This window comes from Podarcis tiliguerta, assembly GCF_965153285.1.
Source record: "Podarcis tiliguerta genome assembly, chromosome: 1".
Lineage (NCBI taxonomy): Eukaryota > Metazoa > Chordata > Lepidosauria > Squamata > Lacertidae > Podarcis > Podarcis tiliguerta.
The window spans coordinates 20,436,858-20,453,925 of record NC_139534.1 but is presented as its reverse complement, the minus strand read 5'-3'; the positions used below and the strand labels follow the sequence as shown (position 1 = coordinate 20,453,925).

Below are 17,068 nucleotides of genomic sequence, written 5' to 3'. Positions count from 1 at the left end.
GAAGCCTGGTTAGCATTCGCTGGAAATTAAATAAGTAGAGTGCAGGCAGTAGCTTATGGCTGAGATATATTGGACTCAGGGAGCCATTCTTTCTCTTATGAATGCCTGCATGCTTAAAATGGGACTAGGTGAGCATTGCCAATAATGCTTCCTCTCAAAGCTTCATCTTCTTTCTGCATGTGGCAGCACATTTTGACCTATTTATTGTTAACAATGAGCCGAGCTGAAACTAATGAGTAGGTTATTTTAGGTCATTGGAAATCACTGTAAAAAAGAAGAAGAAGAAGAAGCAATAAATAAAAGGCAGTGTTCCTCCAACATACTGCAGCATTGCCAAAAAGGATCATTGTGAAGGACCTTGGTACAAAAAGGAAGAGCGAGAATGAATAAACTGATAGACTTTCGAGCACTTTCTTTGCTTATTAACATGGTCAGCTGCTTTTCAAGCATGCTTATTAGGCAAAGAGGAGGCTATTGCGTTTAAAAGGAAAAAGAAGAATGTAGTGTTTGTTTAGCGACTTTACACGCTGCTCTGTTCTGATTTCCTCTCTTTTGAAGGATGCTGCAAAAAGGCAACATCCTGAAACAATGCCAAGCGAATAGCAACCGAAAGCCGGCAGCCGTGTCTGATCAGCAGTGCTTCCAGATGGGTGTTAATTGTGGGATTGTTATTCCTCGCTAGAGACGGCCAATCCGCCCAACTCTTGTTTCTCCCAGTTTTTCATTTTTCCACTCTTCAGTTTGCCACATTTCCACATCAGTTTGCCATTAAAAAAAAAGTTCTCATAAAAAAATTAACAATTGCATTTTTGTGTGAGTTGCTCCAAATACACACACGTTTATATGCAATTTTACCTCATACTTTTTTTTTTTGCAAAGCAATTTCGCCTAATGTAATGCATTGTTGTATGTTAGTTTCTTCAGTACAGTCATACCTCATGTTATGCTTGCTTCTGTGTTCTCCAAACTCCGGCAGAAACAGAAAGCATATAGCAAAAGCGAAAGTACAGTACAATAACATTCTCAGGCTGAAGAGATAAGACAGTCTTCCGTTCCCACACTCTTCTCAGACATCAGATTTTAAAAACTTAAATTAGATTTTTAAAATTTAAATCAGATTTTTACATTTTAAATGAATTTTTTAAATTTAAATCAGATTTTTAAAATTTAAATTGGATTTATAAAATAAACGGCTTTTGGAGGAAAAAACTTTCTAAACAGTTTTCTGTTTACCAAAGACTATTCATCAGGAAATAAGGATTTAAGTTTATCATGTGTGCTAAAACTCAGTGTAAGTTTTTTTTTTTAAAAATTGTTTCATCACATCAGTTAACAAACATGGATACATATGCTATAATGTTATTGTTTTAGTTAAATAAATTGTTTATATTGTTATTAAGGAAAGGATTATTTTTCTCCTTCCAATAAAGTATAGCGGAAGAGTTGCCCAAATATAAACAGTTAGCTTATTAAATCTCACAACAACTTCATAATTCTCTAAAGGGAGGGTGCCACTACCGAGAAGGCCCTCTGGCTGGTTCCCTATAACTTGGCTTCTCACAGTGAGGGAACCGCCAGAAGGCCCTCAGAGCTGGACCTTAGTGTCCAGGTAGAACAATGGAGGTGGAGACGCTCCTTCAGATATACTGGATGCTTCCCTTGTGTTCTGTCTACTACAAAGAAAAGGGAAAGGTGTGAGGATCACGTTGGTGAGAACTCAAGTTATGCGATCCAGAATACTTTTGCATCTCTTCTGTTTTGTCTTCTAGCAATGCTCATTCGTGGATTTAGTGAAAATACTGCTTTGGGTCAAAATTCACCTATTTACATGTAGAACGTTCACATGTGTTTTAATCTTCGTTTAGCTTATTGTTGATTTTAATTATCTTTTATATGCTGTTTTTAACTGTCTTTGATAATTTTGATGTTTTGGTTTTTGTAAACCATTTAGAAGTTTTATTGCAATTGAACAGTGTGTAAATTCTGTTGACTAAACAAAGTTGACTAAGGCTACGTTGATTTTTCAAAATCCTATCGTTCTGTAACCTTGATGCAAATCATTTTTTGCAGGAAACTCAAATTAGCTGCGGTCCTTATACCAGTGCAGGTCTTAGTAATATTCAGGTTGCCTACCATCATTTGAAATCTCCATCCTTACCTTTCATTATCAGTAATGTTTAGTTTTAATTATCCCCACCACCACTCTTTTATGCCAGCGATTCTTTATGCTTATGGTTTCTTGGTTTCTTTTTGGTTTTGGTTTTAAATCTAGCAAAGTATGAGAGAGAAGCCAGTAGATATTGGAATGAATTTTACAAGATCCACAAGAACCATTTTTTCAGAGATCGCAAGTGGTTGTTCGTGGAATTTCCAGAAATTCTCCCAGAAGGAAAATCAGACCTTTGTAGAAAAGCGACTACAGAAAACTTGAGATGTACTGGCTTACTTGAAGACCACCATCTTTGTGAGGATGATTCTGCTGCAAAAGTTTCTTCCGTTTTGAGCGCATGTTATGATAACTCTGCAGCTGATGAGCCAGTTGTCAAGAACACTGGAAAACAATTCCCTGGCGGTGATTCTTCTTACCGAATATTAGAGGTACGGTAGACCTTTCTATTCTGTGTCCAACACCATATTCTCCTGGGGTTTTTGATGCTTATGCAGAAGTGCAAAAATTGGATTGATCTTGAGACTTGTACTCTGCCTTGTTTTAGCAATCCTCCTTTCCCCTTCAGCCCAACCCATAAATCAAGGCCTCCTGATCATTGGGAGAGGCTTATTTTGGGGGCGGTGGGAGTCAACCTATGCTTTTTCCTTCTAACCTGTTCCACGTGTGTTCCTGTGGATCCAACCCATATGCAGCCTTGTGAATAGTTACCTCTTTCTTGACTCACCTGCTGTAAGTTAAGGCAGAGGGCCTTCTCAGTGGTGGCGCCTGCCCTGTGGAACGCCCTCCCACCAGATGTCAAGGAAATAAACAACTATCTGACTTTTAGAAGACATCTGAAGGCAGCCCTGTTTAGGGAAATTTTTAAGGTTTGGCGTTTTATCGTGCTTTTAATATTCTGTTGGGAGCTGCCCAGAGTGGCTGGAGAGGCCCGGCCAGATGGGCGGGATAAAAGTAAAAAGTTGTTGTTGTTGTTGTTAATAAATTATGATGATGATATTAAAATCCCATTGGTTTTTTTAAACCTTTTGGTCCTATTTGAAGATTTCCCACACAGTATTGGGATCTGATAGGTAGCACAGTCTTACTCATTTATAAAATGTTTAGACGGTTTAAAATAGCAAAAAAAAAATATCAATGAATGGTTTACCATAGGAATGCAGTAACTGCAAAGAGGCAAGCAACATTCAAGCAAATTGTGCCTTAAAAACTGAATGGAAACAAGATGGAAACTTGGGGTGGGGGGAAGGGGAGTTCAGTATTGCGCAAAGGCAGTCGTTCCGCCAGGGCAAGCATTTGGGCTTGCCAGAAGAATGATCCCCCTTCTCGCTGCCCCCCCCCAACCATATACGACAGACAAAACTGAGCAGTCTACAAAACAAAGTCTGGGAAAACTTGGGTCCCCTTAAAGTTTTAAAGAAGCGTTTAAAGGCAATTGCTCAAGTTTCTTTAAATATGTCTTCTCTTCTAACTTATTTCATGATACTCTGTTGAGGTTAGGAGCTGGTTGCATCTTTTCTATATCCCTTTGCACGCATAGCCACTCTAATGCATTTTAAGAGAGAGAGAAAATGCCAGCTGCATTTTGGAACAAATCAGTATTTTGTGTGTGGCTACCAGAGTAAAGTAATTTCTTGGTGTATCAAACAAGATGAAGCCCTTCCTTGTGAAAAAAGGAGGACACACACAGAACTATTCCCTGAAGATATTTTAAAGTTTAATTCTTAGTCTGTTCTCGCCCCCTCCCCCAAATGTTGGAAAATATTTTTTTTATAAATGTGATCAGCTTAATATTTTGCTTTTGTCTTTACTACCAGGTTGGCTGTGGTGCTGGTAACAGTGTTTTCCCTATTTTGGAAGTGATTCGGTAAGCTAAAAAGATAAAAAGTTACATCCTACAGTAATGAGGAGGGAACAGCTGCTTTGCCGTAACTCCTACTAAGAATTTTCACTATTGTTCCAGAATGAGGAGCCTCTGGTCCTCCCGAAGTTTTTTGCCCCAGAACTCCTATCTATCATCCTTGACCTTTGATCATGCTGGCTGGCTCTGATGAGTGTTGTTTTTATTATAATTTATTAAATTGGTATACTGCCCTTCATCCAAGGATCACAGCGCACTTCACAACATAAAAATACGATATGAGAACACAAAATACGTAATAAGAAACCAAAAAAACCCCAATAACCCTGTGGCGATCACACAGGGTCCCCGGACGTTTCACCGTCTGTTGATCCCTGTGCCACCACTTTATTTCTCGCTGCCACCACCCAGGCCCTACCTGGAACAATACTGAGTCCAGTCAGGGTTAAACTGGAACATAAACTTCTGTTTATTTATTGCAGTTTAACAAGCGTGTGGTTTCATAAACGGTATCGGTCAATTACATTCATGGGGTGCCTATGCAGACCTACAACTTCCGCTACCTGCTCTCACTCACTAAACCGCCTCTCAGATGTTTACTTGTCTTCCTAGTTCCTAACTGTTCCTGACTCAGCTTATTTCACTACACTAACTCAACCTACCCACAGACTATCTCAATTCACTCCCACTCCAACCAACCTCCCAACGAACTCCCCCTTTGCCCCTCCCAGAGCTGGTTTTATAGTCCCTCTGACTCCGCCCCACTGGGTTCTGATTCGGTAACCTGTTTAACTATTTCACCTCCAGCACTCTCATATGTTAACGTCACAAACCCCCCTCCATAAAACAAACAAACCACGTTTAAAAGGCCATATAATATTTAATCATTCCAAGGCCTGGTTATAGAGAAACGTTTACTCCCGGCCCTTAAAGATATGCAATGAAGGCATCAGGCAAGCCACCTCGAGGAGATCATTCCACAAATGGGGAGCCACCGCAGAAAAGGCCCGTCCTCGTGTTGCCACCCTCCGGACCTCTCGTGGCTTCCCACAACATCTGGAGGGCCACAGGTTACTCTTCCCTGCTGTAGGTGATGATAGCATGAGATGTTCCATTGGGTACGAAGTTTCGTTGGCCTTCATATGTCCAAAGCTGTACATTGGTACCTTGGGTTACAGACGCTTCAGGTTACAGACTCCGCTAACCCAGAAATAGTACCTCAGGTTAGGAACTTTGCTTCAGGATTAGAACAGAAATCGTGCAGCGGCAGCAGGAGGCCCCATTAGCTAAAGTGGTGCTTCAGGTTAAGAATAGTTTCAGGTTAAGAACGGACCTCCGGAACGAATTAAGTTCTTAACCCGAGGTACCACTGTACCATGAATTGGACTCCAAATGAATCAGAAGCCTGCGCTGTCAAGAAATAGCCGGTGTAATGTGTTCATAATTTGTAAAATCTGCATGCGCCGAAAAGCTCTTGGTCAGCGGTATTTCCAGCTCTTTGTGGTTGTTCCATTCACGCTTCAGAGTAATCAGTGAAAATTAAAAAGTTGTGATTGACATTGCTGCTGGTTCTTAAGAGCAAACCAGATCCAAAAAAAATTTTCCCCTTTATTTCAGCTCTTCCTCAAGTGAAACAATGCAGTTCCTTCTAGGCAAAATGTCTCCTTCTCTATGTGCAGCCAGTAGTGGTAGTTACTGGCAATTGTTCTTGGTGCAGTCGTACCTCGGAAGTCAAACGGAGTCTGTTCGGCTTCCAAAATGTTTGGACACCAAAGCACAGCTTCTGATTGGCTGCAGGAAGCTCCTGCAACCAGTCGGAAGTCGCGGAAGCCCCGTTGGACGTTTGGCTTCCAAAAGAACGTTAGAAAACTGGAACACTCACTTCCAGGTTTCGATCGTTCGGGAGCTGATTTGTTCGGGAGCCAAGGCGTTTGAGATCCAAGGTACGACTGTCCTGGGGAATGCTGCCTTATGTCCTTGGTGTCCGGTAATCTTGAGCACACAAGGGAGTTTGGAGTTGGCTCTGTAGCAGATGGAGGCGGGGGAAGAAGCTACCCCTGTATCGGAGCCAGCCTGTGTTTTTCATTCAGAAATTGAATAGAGACAGTTTGCGCTGGGACTGGTGTTGGAGGACCACATTCCCTTGCGATACTAGCAAGTGGAATAGAAAGGTCTCTTCTAGCTAAATCCCTTTCCTTTTTGCTCAGTTCTATAATATTGCGCAGGGACGCAGGTGGCGCTGTGGGTTAAACCACAGAGCCTAGGACTTGCCGATCAGAAGGACGGCGGTTCGAATCCCCGCGAGGGGTGAGCTCCCGTTGCTCGGTCCCTGCTCCTGCCAACCTAGCAGTTCGAAAGCACGTCAAAGTGCAAGTAGATAAATAGGTACCGCTCCGGCGGGAAGGTAAACGGCGTTTCCGTGCGCTGCTCTGGTTCGCCAGAAGTGGCTTAGTCATGCTGGCCACATGACCTGGAGTAACTGTCTGCGGATGAATGCTGTCTCCCTCAGCCTGTAAAGCAAGATGAGCGCCGCAACCCCTGAGTCGGTCATGACTGGACCTAATGGTTAGGGGTCCCTTTACCTTTTATAATATTGTGCAACGGCTACCAAATGCAGCTTCGTCACAGACAAAGCAATGGCCTAGTGGGGAAGGAGCGCTGGAGAAGTAAGCGTTTCACTTGTTTCCCAGCAAGACGTTTAACCACCTCCACTGTCGACTTTCCCGTTCGCATCCCTCTGCCTTTTCCACATCTCCTAAGAACTGGGTTTAGGTGATCTGATTATGCCTGCAGATGGATCCCCGGCGAAAATCGCTTCACAAAAGCAATTAATGGGGCTGATATTTCCCTTGTTTCTTTCTCCAGCCACCATCCCGGAGTCTTTCTGTATTGCTGCGATTTTGCTTCAGAAGCGGTGGAGCTCATCAAGGTATTTAAAACGTGGCGATTCGTTTGCGAGAGCATCCTTTAATCCTTGGGTTCGCCAGCTAGTGAAATAGGCATCAGTACCGATATAGAGGGACGCGGGTGGCGCTGTGGGTAAAAGCCTCAGCGCCTAGGGCTTGCCGATCGAAAGGTCGGCGGTTCGAATCCCCGCTGCGGGGTGCGCTCCCGTTGTTCGGTCCCAGCGCCTGCCATCCTAGCAGTTCGAAAGCACTCGCGGTGCAAGTAGATAAATAGGGACCGCTTACTAGCGGGAAGGTAAACGGCGTTTCCACGTGCGGCTCTGGCTCGCCAGAGCAGCGATGTCACGCTGGCCACGTGACCCGGAAGTGTCTCCGGACAGCGCTGGCCCCTGGCCTCTTAATTGAGATGGGCGCACAACCCTAGAGTCTGTCAAGACTGGCCCGTACGGGCAGGGGTACCTTTACCTTTACCGATATAGAGCTCAAAGTCTGCAACAGCTTGGAATTCTAGTTCCTTTTGCAATGAAGTAGTGCGTGTGGAACTTGTTCATACGTTCTCCTGCCTAGTGGGTGCTTCCAGATGATGCCCTAGAGAGGATTTGAGACCTTGGTACCTGGAGGCATGCTTCCTCCCAGATTTTATTCCATACGTGCATCATTCAAAATTTGCTTCTGCTGACTGGAGTGTGGTATTGTGGAGCAGGGTCTTCTCAGGTGTGGTGCTAACCTCTAGATCAGGGGTAGGCAACCTAAGGCCCGGGGGCCGGATGCGGCCCAATCGCCTTCTCAATCTGGCCCGCGGACGGTCCAGGAATCAGTGTGTGTTTTTACTTGAGTAGAATGTGTCCTTTTATTTAAAATGCATCTCTGGGTTACTTGTGGGGCATAGGAATTCGTTCACTTTTTTCCCTCCAAAATATAGTCCGGCCCATCACATGGTCTGAGGGACAGTGGACCGGCCAACAGCTGAAAAAGGTTTTTGACCCCTGCTCTAGAGGTGGTTCCCAATGCGTGGTCCGCACACCAAGGGGGGTCCATGGCACATACCTGTCAACTGCCTGGGACATCCCATTTTTGTGACAAGTGTGGCCTGGAAGATGCACGTCTGGGTTTGGGGCTGGTACCTGTTGGAGCCTATGGCAGCACCATTCACATAACAAAAATTAAAAAAACAGATTTAAAAATTTAAATTGGATTTTTAAAATAAACTGCTTTTGGAGGAAAAATCTTTCTAAAGATACTCTTTTATTTAAGTTACATTATAGTCCAAAGGCTATTCGTCAGGAAATAAGGGTTTGTTTTAAGTTTTTCATGTGTGCTAAAACTCAGTCTAAGTTTTTTTAAAAAATAAAAATGTTTAACCACATCAGTTAACAAGCATGCTATAATGTTATTGTTTTAGTTGAACAAATTGTTTAAATTGTTGTTAAGGAAAGGATTATTTTATTCTTTCCGATAAAGTACAGCGGAAAAGTTGTGCAAATATAAACAGTTAACTTATTAAACCTCACAATAATTTCATAATTAATGGTCTATGTATTTCTAATAGTATAACCAAACCAGTAATTTTTGATATAACTGTAAAAGCTACTCTGAAATTTTTTTATTCCAAAAATGAATCCTTCATCTGGTTGTAAATGTTACGATTATACCACTAGATTATAACACGAGTGCTAGCGTCGGCCATGCGGGAGAGTGATATTAAAAAAGCTCAGGGCAATCTCCCATTTTCTAAATTTTTAGTCCCCCAAAATGCATAGTCTTATACATGCGGGGGTGTTATACCGTGGATGCTCGTGTTGCGAACGTGATCCGCAGGTTGCGATTTGGTCTCCTGCGCACGCGCAAAGTCTGATTTAGCGCTTCTGCGCATGCGTGACCACCAGAACCCGGAAGTAACCCATTCCGGTACTTCCGGTTTCCCGCGCGTCCGTAACCCGAAAAAACACAGCCTGCAGCATCTGTAACCCGAGGTATGACTGTACACGGGAAAGCGCGGTACTTTGGTGAGAGCTTTATATCTGTTTTTTGTATAAACTGGTCCTTAGAAATGTGGTGGGTTGTTTTTTTGCTTTTCTGAAATCTGAATCGCTGAGGAGGGGGGATTTTGAGGGGAGTGTTTCTGTGTCATAGGAAACAGATTCTAAGTAGTTTGAGAGTCTCTCTGTTTGTTCTTTCGGGTTGGGGGGGACTTGTTAACAGTCACATCCACTCATCGATTCCTCCCGGTGTTTTGCCTTTGTTCACGACGTGTGTGATGATGCCTCACCCTACCCTTTCCCAGATGACAGCCTAGATGTCATTCTCCTCATATTTGTGCTGTCTTCCGTTCATCCTGACAGGTAAACGAAGGCTGGGAAAGGTGGGGGACAGAGCCAAGCACACTAAATGTCTCTCTTCATCTGGAGTGGCTTTCAGGGCTATCTTTAGAGGGTGAATTTATTACTGAAGAGTCCTCCGGTTCACTTGCATGCTGGGCATTTAAAATCCCAATCCTCTCCCGTTCACAGCGAGAGCCGGTCGAAAGAGCGCTTCGCTAATGAGGCTCCTTGTCTCCCTCAGAAGAGGCTTCTTTGGCAAAATGCATGCCTATTAAAGATGGCGGGTCTTTCCAAAATATTACAGATGACTTCTTCTTTTCCCCTTGGAAAAAAAATTTGAAATGAAACCGGCGAAATCCAAATGGCCACCTTCATGCACCAAAGATATTCCCAGCTTTGTTCTCCAAACAGCTGAGCTTTCTGATTTGCTTTCAGAGAAAATCGCATTTCCCTCATTTCTTCCTGTTTGTTCGGGAGGCAAGCGGGTGATGAGTCATAGGCAAAAGAATACTTTGCCAAGCCCGGGTGGGGAAAGGGAAGAAATATCTCTTCCCTGCACCTTTTGCTAACTCTTAAGCCGCAAACCTTCAGGTTTTCTGTGCAAATTTCCACCATTAGCCTTTGTAGATCGTCCTGTTTTGTTCCCCCACCGTCAGGTAATCTGACGAAGGCTGCTGTGATTAATATCCCTCAATTCTAATACTGCAAAAGGCTGTATATAAGTGTTTTGTTTTATTCCCCCCCCCAAAAAAAATTATTAGTTATCCAGATTTATAACAAACAAATAGAAAAAAGAAAAACAAAGAACAAACCAGCAAACCAACAAACATTTATCCTGATTGTAATAATTACACTTTTGATAACATTGTTAGGTGAACAGTGTGTAACAATGTATTGAAGTATTTTAAATAAACATGTATGTTCCACTGAAATCAGTGAAACTGGTTGCCGAATAAGTATGCCAAAATTAGGTCCGAGCTGCAGTTTGTATCCTAAAATCACTGTTGTTCTTTCTCTCGCCACTCACCTTATCATAGTATTATCCTAATTCCAAAGGTTAAAGCACTAAAAGATAGCTGTTTGTTCTAATCTTCCTAAATATTTAAAGAAATTCCCCCGAACAAGCGCCTGTTAATAAAAAATACTGCTCTCGGTTTGGAGTGGGGGTGAGGAAGAGGCAAATAATTTTTTTAGCAGGCAACGTGCAAAAGGCCACGAGGGTTCTTTTCATGTAAGAACCTTCATCCAGCATTTAAATTATTACCTGATTAGTTTTTAGGGCACTTACAACCTGTCACTGTTTTATGGGTGGGGTTCAGTCACGCCCTGGCAAATTCAGGTTGTGGAATTCAAAATGCTTTGGTGTTCTTGAGTTCACCCCACATTGAACTTTCTGTGATAAGGAAAGTGGAAGGAAATTACATTCTGAAGTGTGGAGTGACAATTGCTGGACACAATGTCCTCTAATCTCCCCACAAGCTTTGTGCAAACGAATCAAGATGAATGCTTTTTTTTTTTTTTTTAAGGGTTTATTGAGTTTTCAAAAACAACATCATCAGACCCTCCAAGTGTCCCTATTTTCCAGGGACAGCCCCGGATTTAGAGAAGCTGTCCCGGTTTCTGATTTGACCCTGGAATGCCCCATTTTTCCTTAGGATGTCCCTAGGTTTCATCGGAGAAATGTTAAGAGGGTATGGGGTTATGCAACCGCCGAGCCAAGGAGATAAGTAACTATACAATCTTTAGAAGACATTTGAAGGCAGCCCTGTATAGGGAAGTTTTTAAATGTTTAATGTTTTGTTATGTTTTTATATATGTTGGAAGCTGCCCAGAGTGGCTGGGGCAACTCAGTCAGATAGGTAGAGTATTATTATTATTATTAGCAGATTATTATTATTATTAATATTATTATTACTACTACTACTACTACTATGGAATAAGATGTCCTTATTTTCATCAAAGAAATGTTGAGCGTATACAACATGCAAACAAGACAAAAAAAAAAAGAACAAAAACTTTGCGAGTCATGTTATTGCAGTTAGAATAAAATACAGTGGTGCCCCGCAAGATGAATGCCTCGCAAGACGGAAAACCCGCAAGACGAAAGGGTTTTCCGTTTGCAGAGGCGCTTCGCAAGACGAATTTCCCTGTGGGCTTGCTTCGCAAGACGAAAATTGACGAAAATTTTCGGGTTTTTCCCCCGCTCCAAAACCCCTTTTTCTGAAGCGCTAAGCTGCTAAAAGCATTTTAGCAGCAAAACCGCTAATCCCTTAAGCCTTAAAAAGCCATTTTTAGCCCTTAAACTGCCAATAGCGCTAATAGCGCTAATCCGCCAATGGGCTTGCTTCGCAAGACGAAAAAACCGCAAGACGAAAAGACTCACGGAACAGATTCTTTTCGTCTTGCGAGGCACCACTGTAAGCAGAAGTAGGTTTTGTAGACATATCAAAATAAAATTATGTAAAGGCGCCTTTTGGAAGGAAAAGCTACATATTCATAAGGCAGACATGCCACTTAGAGGGATGTGTTGTCAGGGGCAAGCTAGTGTTTTGTGTTTTTGAATTACACCCTGATCGTGTGTGTGTGTGTGGCTGGCTATTCTATTTTCACAGGATCCAAGGAGTTGTAAACAGGCTGGCCAGATTATTGAAACCTGGAGGAATGATTCTTTTTCGGGACTACGGAAGATACGACGCTTCTCAGCTTCGTTTCAAAAAAGGTGCTTCTCAAAGAGACAGTTGCTTTGTTTGTCTACTTGTTGTGAGTCCTCAGTAGGGATGCAATAATCTAGCCTTCCTTTTCTCCTATTAGGCCACTGCTTGTCGGAGAACTTCTACGTAAGAGGCGACGGCACCAGAGCTTATTTCTTCACAAAAGGTATTTGGGCCAGCACTGTGGTTGAGGAGTGCCAGTTTACCTCAGAGAGATAATCTCTCTTCATGGATTTATTCCAAGACCCACTTTGGTTTAGGAACATTTGCTCTTCAGGACAAAGGGCAAAACCTTATTCTCCGCTGATCTCCAATGAGATCAGGGCTGCCATACATTTAAAGCACACACGTCATTCCAAAGAATCCTGGGAACTCTCATTTGGGAATTATAGCTCTGTGAGGGTGTCAATCACAATTCCCAGAATTTTTTTTAGGGGAAGCCACGTGCTTAAATGTATGGCGTGTATGCAGACTCAGTTAAATTAGGCTCAATAAAACAAAATAATCTATTACAGGTGGGTGGATTTTGGTTGAACATGAGGAGAAAGCTCAGCCAAATATGGGCTGTTTGTAGAAACGTTTTCCTTGGCTCAGGTGTGATCCTGAAAGCCAGTTGATAATTTGCACTTACCGTATTTTTCGCTCTATAGAACGCATTTTCCCCCTCCAAAAATGAAGGGGAAATTTGTGTGCGTCCTATGGAGCGAATGCAGGCTTTTGCTGAAGCCTGGAGAGCGAGAAGGTGTGCACTGACCCCTCTCGCTCTCCAGGCTTCAGGCAGCTATCCGCAAGCCTTCGGAGCACTCTGAAGGCTTGCGGATGGCAGCCTGAAGCCTGAAGCCCGGGGAGCGCAGCGCCAACTGCCGATGTGCTCACCGGGCTTCAGGCAGCTATCCGCAAGCCTTCTGAGTGCGGCGGGAGTTCCCGCCGCACTCCAAAGGCTTGTGGAACGCAGCCTGTTCTCCGCAAGCCTCTCCTTTACCTGTTTTGGGGGCTGGGGTCGGGGGAAGCCCGATCTTCCCCCGCCCCAGCCCCGCAGCTAAAAACGAAGCTGGAGAGGTTGCGCGTGGCTAAAGAGGAAGCCAAGACAGCCAGCGGGATGGATCCCGCTCGCTGTCTTGACTTCTTTGCTCTTTGGGGCTGGGGGGGGATTTTTTTATTATTATTCCCCCCCCCCTAAAAACTAGGTGCGCCCTATGGTCCGGTGTGCCCTATGGAGCAAAAAATACGGTAAAATGAAAATGTTGTATTACTGCATGAACCGTTTTGAGAGAAACACTATATATATAATAATGGGATTCTTCCAGTAGAGTACAACTATTGCATTCAAAATAACACTTTGGGAGGAGAGGAGAAGTTGGATCGCAGTACATTGTTGAGAGCAGTATTTTAATTCCATGTGGTGTTTTGTCCGGTTGTGCTGGGGGGGGGGGTCTTACAGCAGTGTGGGGCACACACTGTGGGGCACACATGGACGTCTGCATCAACAGGGGAAGAGGCTTCAACTTGGCACGAGATCCCTTTTCTTTCTGTGGAGTCCTGTCCTAGGCCCCTGTCTGTCATGCTTAATTAACTCTGAATTAGCTGGCGTTTCGGCGTGTGTGTGCTTTTAAATCAGTCCCACAGAGGTCTTTCTCTTCTGGATTATGAGATGTGACCAAACTCACATTTGCTTCCCATAATATTTTCTATTAACTGTGAAAGCTTTGGGAGGGGAGAGGAGAACGGGCGCCTCCAAAGAGGTCTTTCAACTTTGGTGTGACTGATGAGTTTTCGTACACCACCGGGCATGAGATTCTGTAATGAAATTCATGTGGCGCCGTGAAATGCGTCTCCTTTTCCCCGCCTTGATGTCCGCTGCTTGGCTTTCAGAACAGCAAGAAAGAGGGAGCATGTTCCATCCCTGACATACTCTGAACTAGGGCTGGGCGATATCTGGCTTTCAGGATCGTGATGTATCAGCTGAGGAGCTGGCGATACGTCACGGCTTCCCAGTTGCCAGTGGCAGCGCAGGCAGGCAGACACGAGTGAGGTGTGCTGTGTATACCTGTGTATGACTGAAGGCCCAGTATCCCTGAAGGAGCATCTCCACCCCCAATATTCAGCACGGACACTGAGGTCCAGCGCTGAGAGCCTTCTGGCGGTTCCCTCACTGCGAGAAGTGAGGTTACAGGGAACCAGGCAGAGGGCCTTCTCGGGAGTGGAGCCTGCCCTGTGAAATGCTCTCCCATCAGATGTCAAGAAAATAAACAACTATCTGACTTTTAAAAGACATCTGAAGGCAGCCCTGTTTAGGGAAGTTTTTAATGTTTGATCTTTTATCATGTTTTTAATGTTCTGTTGGGAGCCGCCCAGAGTGGCTGGGGAGGCCCAGCCAAATGGCCGGGTTATAAGTAGTAAGTACAGTGGTATCTTGGGTTACATACGCTTCAGGTTACATTCGCTTCAGATTACAGAGTCCTCTAACCCAGAAATATTACCTCGGGTTAAGAACTTTGCTTCAGGATGAGAACAGAAATTTTAGAAGACATTTGAAGGCAGCCCTGTTTAGGGAAGTTTTTAATGCTTGATGTTTTATCACATTATTATTATTATTATTATTATTATTATTATTATTATTATTATTCTGTTGGGAGCCGCCCAGAATGGCTGGGAAAACCCAGCCAGATGGGTGGGGTATAAGTAATAAATTGTTATTATTATTAACGAAAAGTCAATCCGCTGCAACACAAGACATGGAACATAAGGAAATCCTGCAGTGCCAGGAAATCCTGAGGGTGCAATTTTACTCCTGCTGTAATCCATGACTTTGTTAGCAGCATCCTACATAGATCTATTATTATTATTATTATTGTTATTGTTATTGCACTGTTTTAAATGAGTGTAACTTGGCTATTTATTTTACAAAACACAGATGAAATACACAGCATTTTCTCTTCGGCGGGCTTAACCGAAGTGCAGAACCTGCTTGATCGACGTCTGCAAGTGAACAGGAAGAAGAAGGTGAAGATCCATCGGGTCTGGATTCAAGGCAAGTTCCAAAAGCAAGGGGAGCTGACTCAAGAGTAGGCAAGAAAATGCTGCGGGTGAACACAACTCTTAGCCTGAGAAGGCATTTCCCCTCCAACGTCCTGAGAAACCAGGAATGCATTTGAGCAGAAACACTTTTATTTACCATTTCCGCATATGTCGGTGTGAATTGGACACAACCCAGAAGTGCGTGTGTGTTTGTGACTTGCCTTTTGCACACACATTGGGAAGGAATTTCTACATTGCAGGGGCTAGTTGAGCCTCATAGTCCCTTCCAACTCTACAATTCTGTGATTCTGTGAATGAAACGGTTTCGGCTGCTTTTGTGTTACGTTCATTGCTGGAAAGCAATTGCTTTTTAATTACTGTCCCGACCAGGAGATTCAAAAGATCGCTGGAGGGCTAAAGGTTCGGGTCAGGATTTTGATAGTGAAGGTGGGGTGGGGAAAGACTAAAGGTGGAGAAAAAGAGACCAAAGGGAAAATGAAACTTTAAAACTAAAAGAGGGGAAGGAGGAAGAGGAGGAGACCAAAACAATTACGGGAAAGAGAAAGTTGAACTGAGCTGTCCTGCCCTTCGGATTGGCCAACAGGTTGGTAGGAGGTGAGGAATGAATGCAGAGAAGTAAAGCTGGAAAGGGGAGTAAAAGCGTTATTGTGGGAAAAAGAAAGCAAAACCACCCCTTCCCACAAATACATTTAAACAGATAAAGGAAGTTAATCAGCTGAAGGCCAGGTTGAAGACGAACGTTTTGCCTAGTGCCTTAAAGCTTTATAATGAAGGCATCAGGCAATCCTTCCCAGGGAGAGCATTCGACAAACAGGGAGCCACTGCAGAGAAGGCCCTGTTCTCATGTTGCCACCCTCTGGACACAAAGGCACACAAAGAAGAGCCTCAGAAGATGAACTCAGGGTCCAGATAGGTTCCTATGGGGAGAGGCAGTCCTTTAGGTACCGTATTTTTTGCTCTAGAAGACTCACTTTTTCCCTCCTAAAAAGCAAGGGGAAATGTGTGCGCGTCTTATGGAGCGAATGCAGGCTGCGCAGCTATCCCAGAAGCCAGAACAGCAAGAGGGATTGCTGCTTTCACTGCGCAGCGATCCCTCGTGCTGTTCTGGCTTCTGAGATTCAGAATTTTTTTTTTCTTGTTTACCTCCTCCAAAAACTAGGTGCGTCTTGTGGTCTGGTGCGTCTTATAGAGTGAAAAATATGGTATTTCAGTCCTGAGGTGCTTAAGGCTTTATAGGTCAAAACCAGCCCTTTGAATTGAGCCCAGAAACTAATTGGCAGCCAGTGCAGTTGGGCCATTTGCAAAGTTGACACGTGGTTAAATATCCTGAAAGAAAGGAAGGGACGTTTGAGATTGTTGTGGTGTTTTTTTTAGCAAACTGGAATTGGTTTGTGTGCTTTTGGAACACTTGTTTTAATCAAATCATTTTTTTTACACTTGTTTGGTGAGCTATATGAAGCATAAGAAGAATGGATGTAATAGTATGAACTGTACATGCATATGGAATCATGTATCTGGTATGCAATCTTTTGGAATTAATAAAAAACAGAAAATGTTGTAGTGTGTTAATTACTTTTTATGCAGCGCCATGCACATGGTACTTTGACAGTAACAAAAAAATAGGTCTCTGCTCTAAGGGGAGAAGAAAAGGCAGAAGTGGGGATCATTCAATTCCCATATGTGCCCTTGGACAGAGCTATGAGAGAGCTCATCTATACCCTCTATCTCCGCTTTCTAAAACGCCATGGAAGTGTTATGTGGTTATGTAACTGTGTCTTGGTGAGCTTTCATTATTTGGCTGGACTTGGAAAATTAGTCATCAGCCTGTACTAAGCATTCAGCATTTTACAGCCCTGCAGAAAAGTTGCTGACTGTATAATGTTTAGCTTTTTACTCGCCCCTAGCCATTCCACTGTGGGAGGCAGTGGAAGACAGGAGTGCCTGGCGTGCCCTGGTCCATGGGGTCACGAAGAGTCGGACACGACTAAACGACTAAACAACAACAAAAGCCATTCCACAGTGGGGAACGGAGGCTGAGAGATATGAGACCTAGGAAATGTCAC

At 43.6% G+C, this 17,068-nt stretch overlaps 1 protein-coding gene across 4 annotated transcripts in view; it reads left to right on the top strand.

Annotated features, from left to right (window-relative positions):
* The window catches only part of METTL8 (methyltransferase 8, tRNA N3-cytidine), a 28,081-nt gene extending 11,519 nt beyond the window's left edge, over positions 1-16,562 (top strand). For 3 of the 4 annotated variants that reach the window (XM_083412371.1, XM_083412373.1, XM_083412372.1), the window contains 7 exons: positions 2,273-2,598; positions 3,985-4,034; positions 6,894-6,957; positions 9,137-9,276; positions 11,868-11,974; positions 12,067-12,132; positions 14,881-16,562. In XM_083412371.1, the coding sequence (XP_083268497.1) occupies positions 2,273-2,598; positions 3,985-4,034; positions 6,894-6,957; positions 9,137-9,276; positions 11,868-11,974; positions 12,067-12,132; positions 14,881-15,035 (908 nt within the window). In that variant the 3' untranslated portion in view covers positions 15,036-16,562. Of the gene's footprint in view, positions 1-1,230; positions 1,292-2,272; positions 2,599-3,984; positions 4,035-6,893; positions 6,958-9,136; positions 9,277-11,867; positions 11,975-12,066; positions 12,133-14,880 lie in introns of those variants that run through there. The other variant, XM_083412374.1, reaches the window with a different exon arrangement.
* The last annotated feature ends 506 nt before the right edge of the window (positions 16,563-17,068 follow it).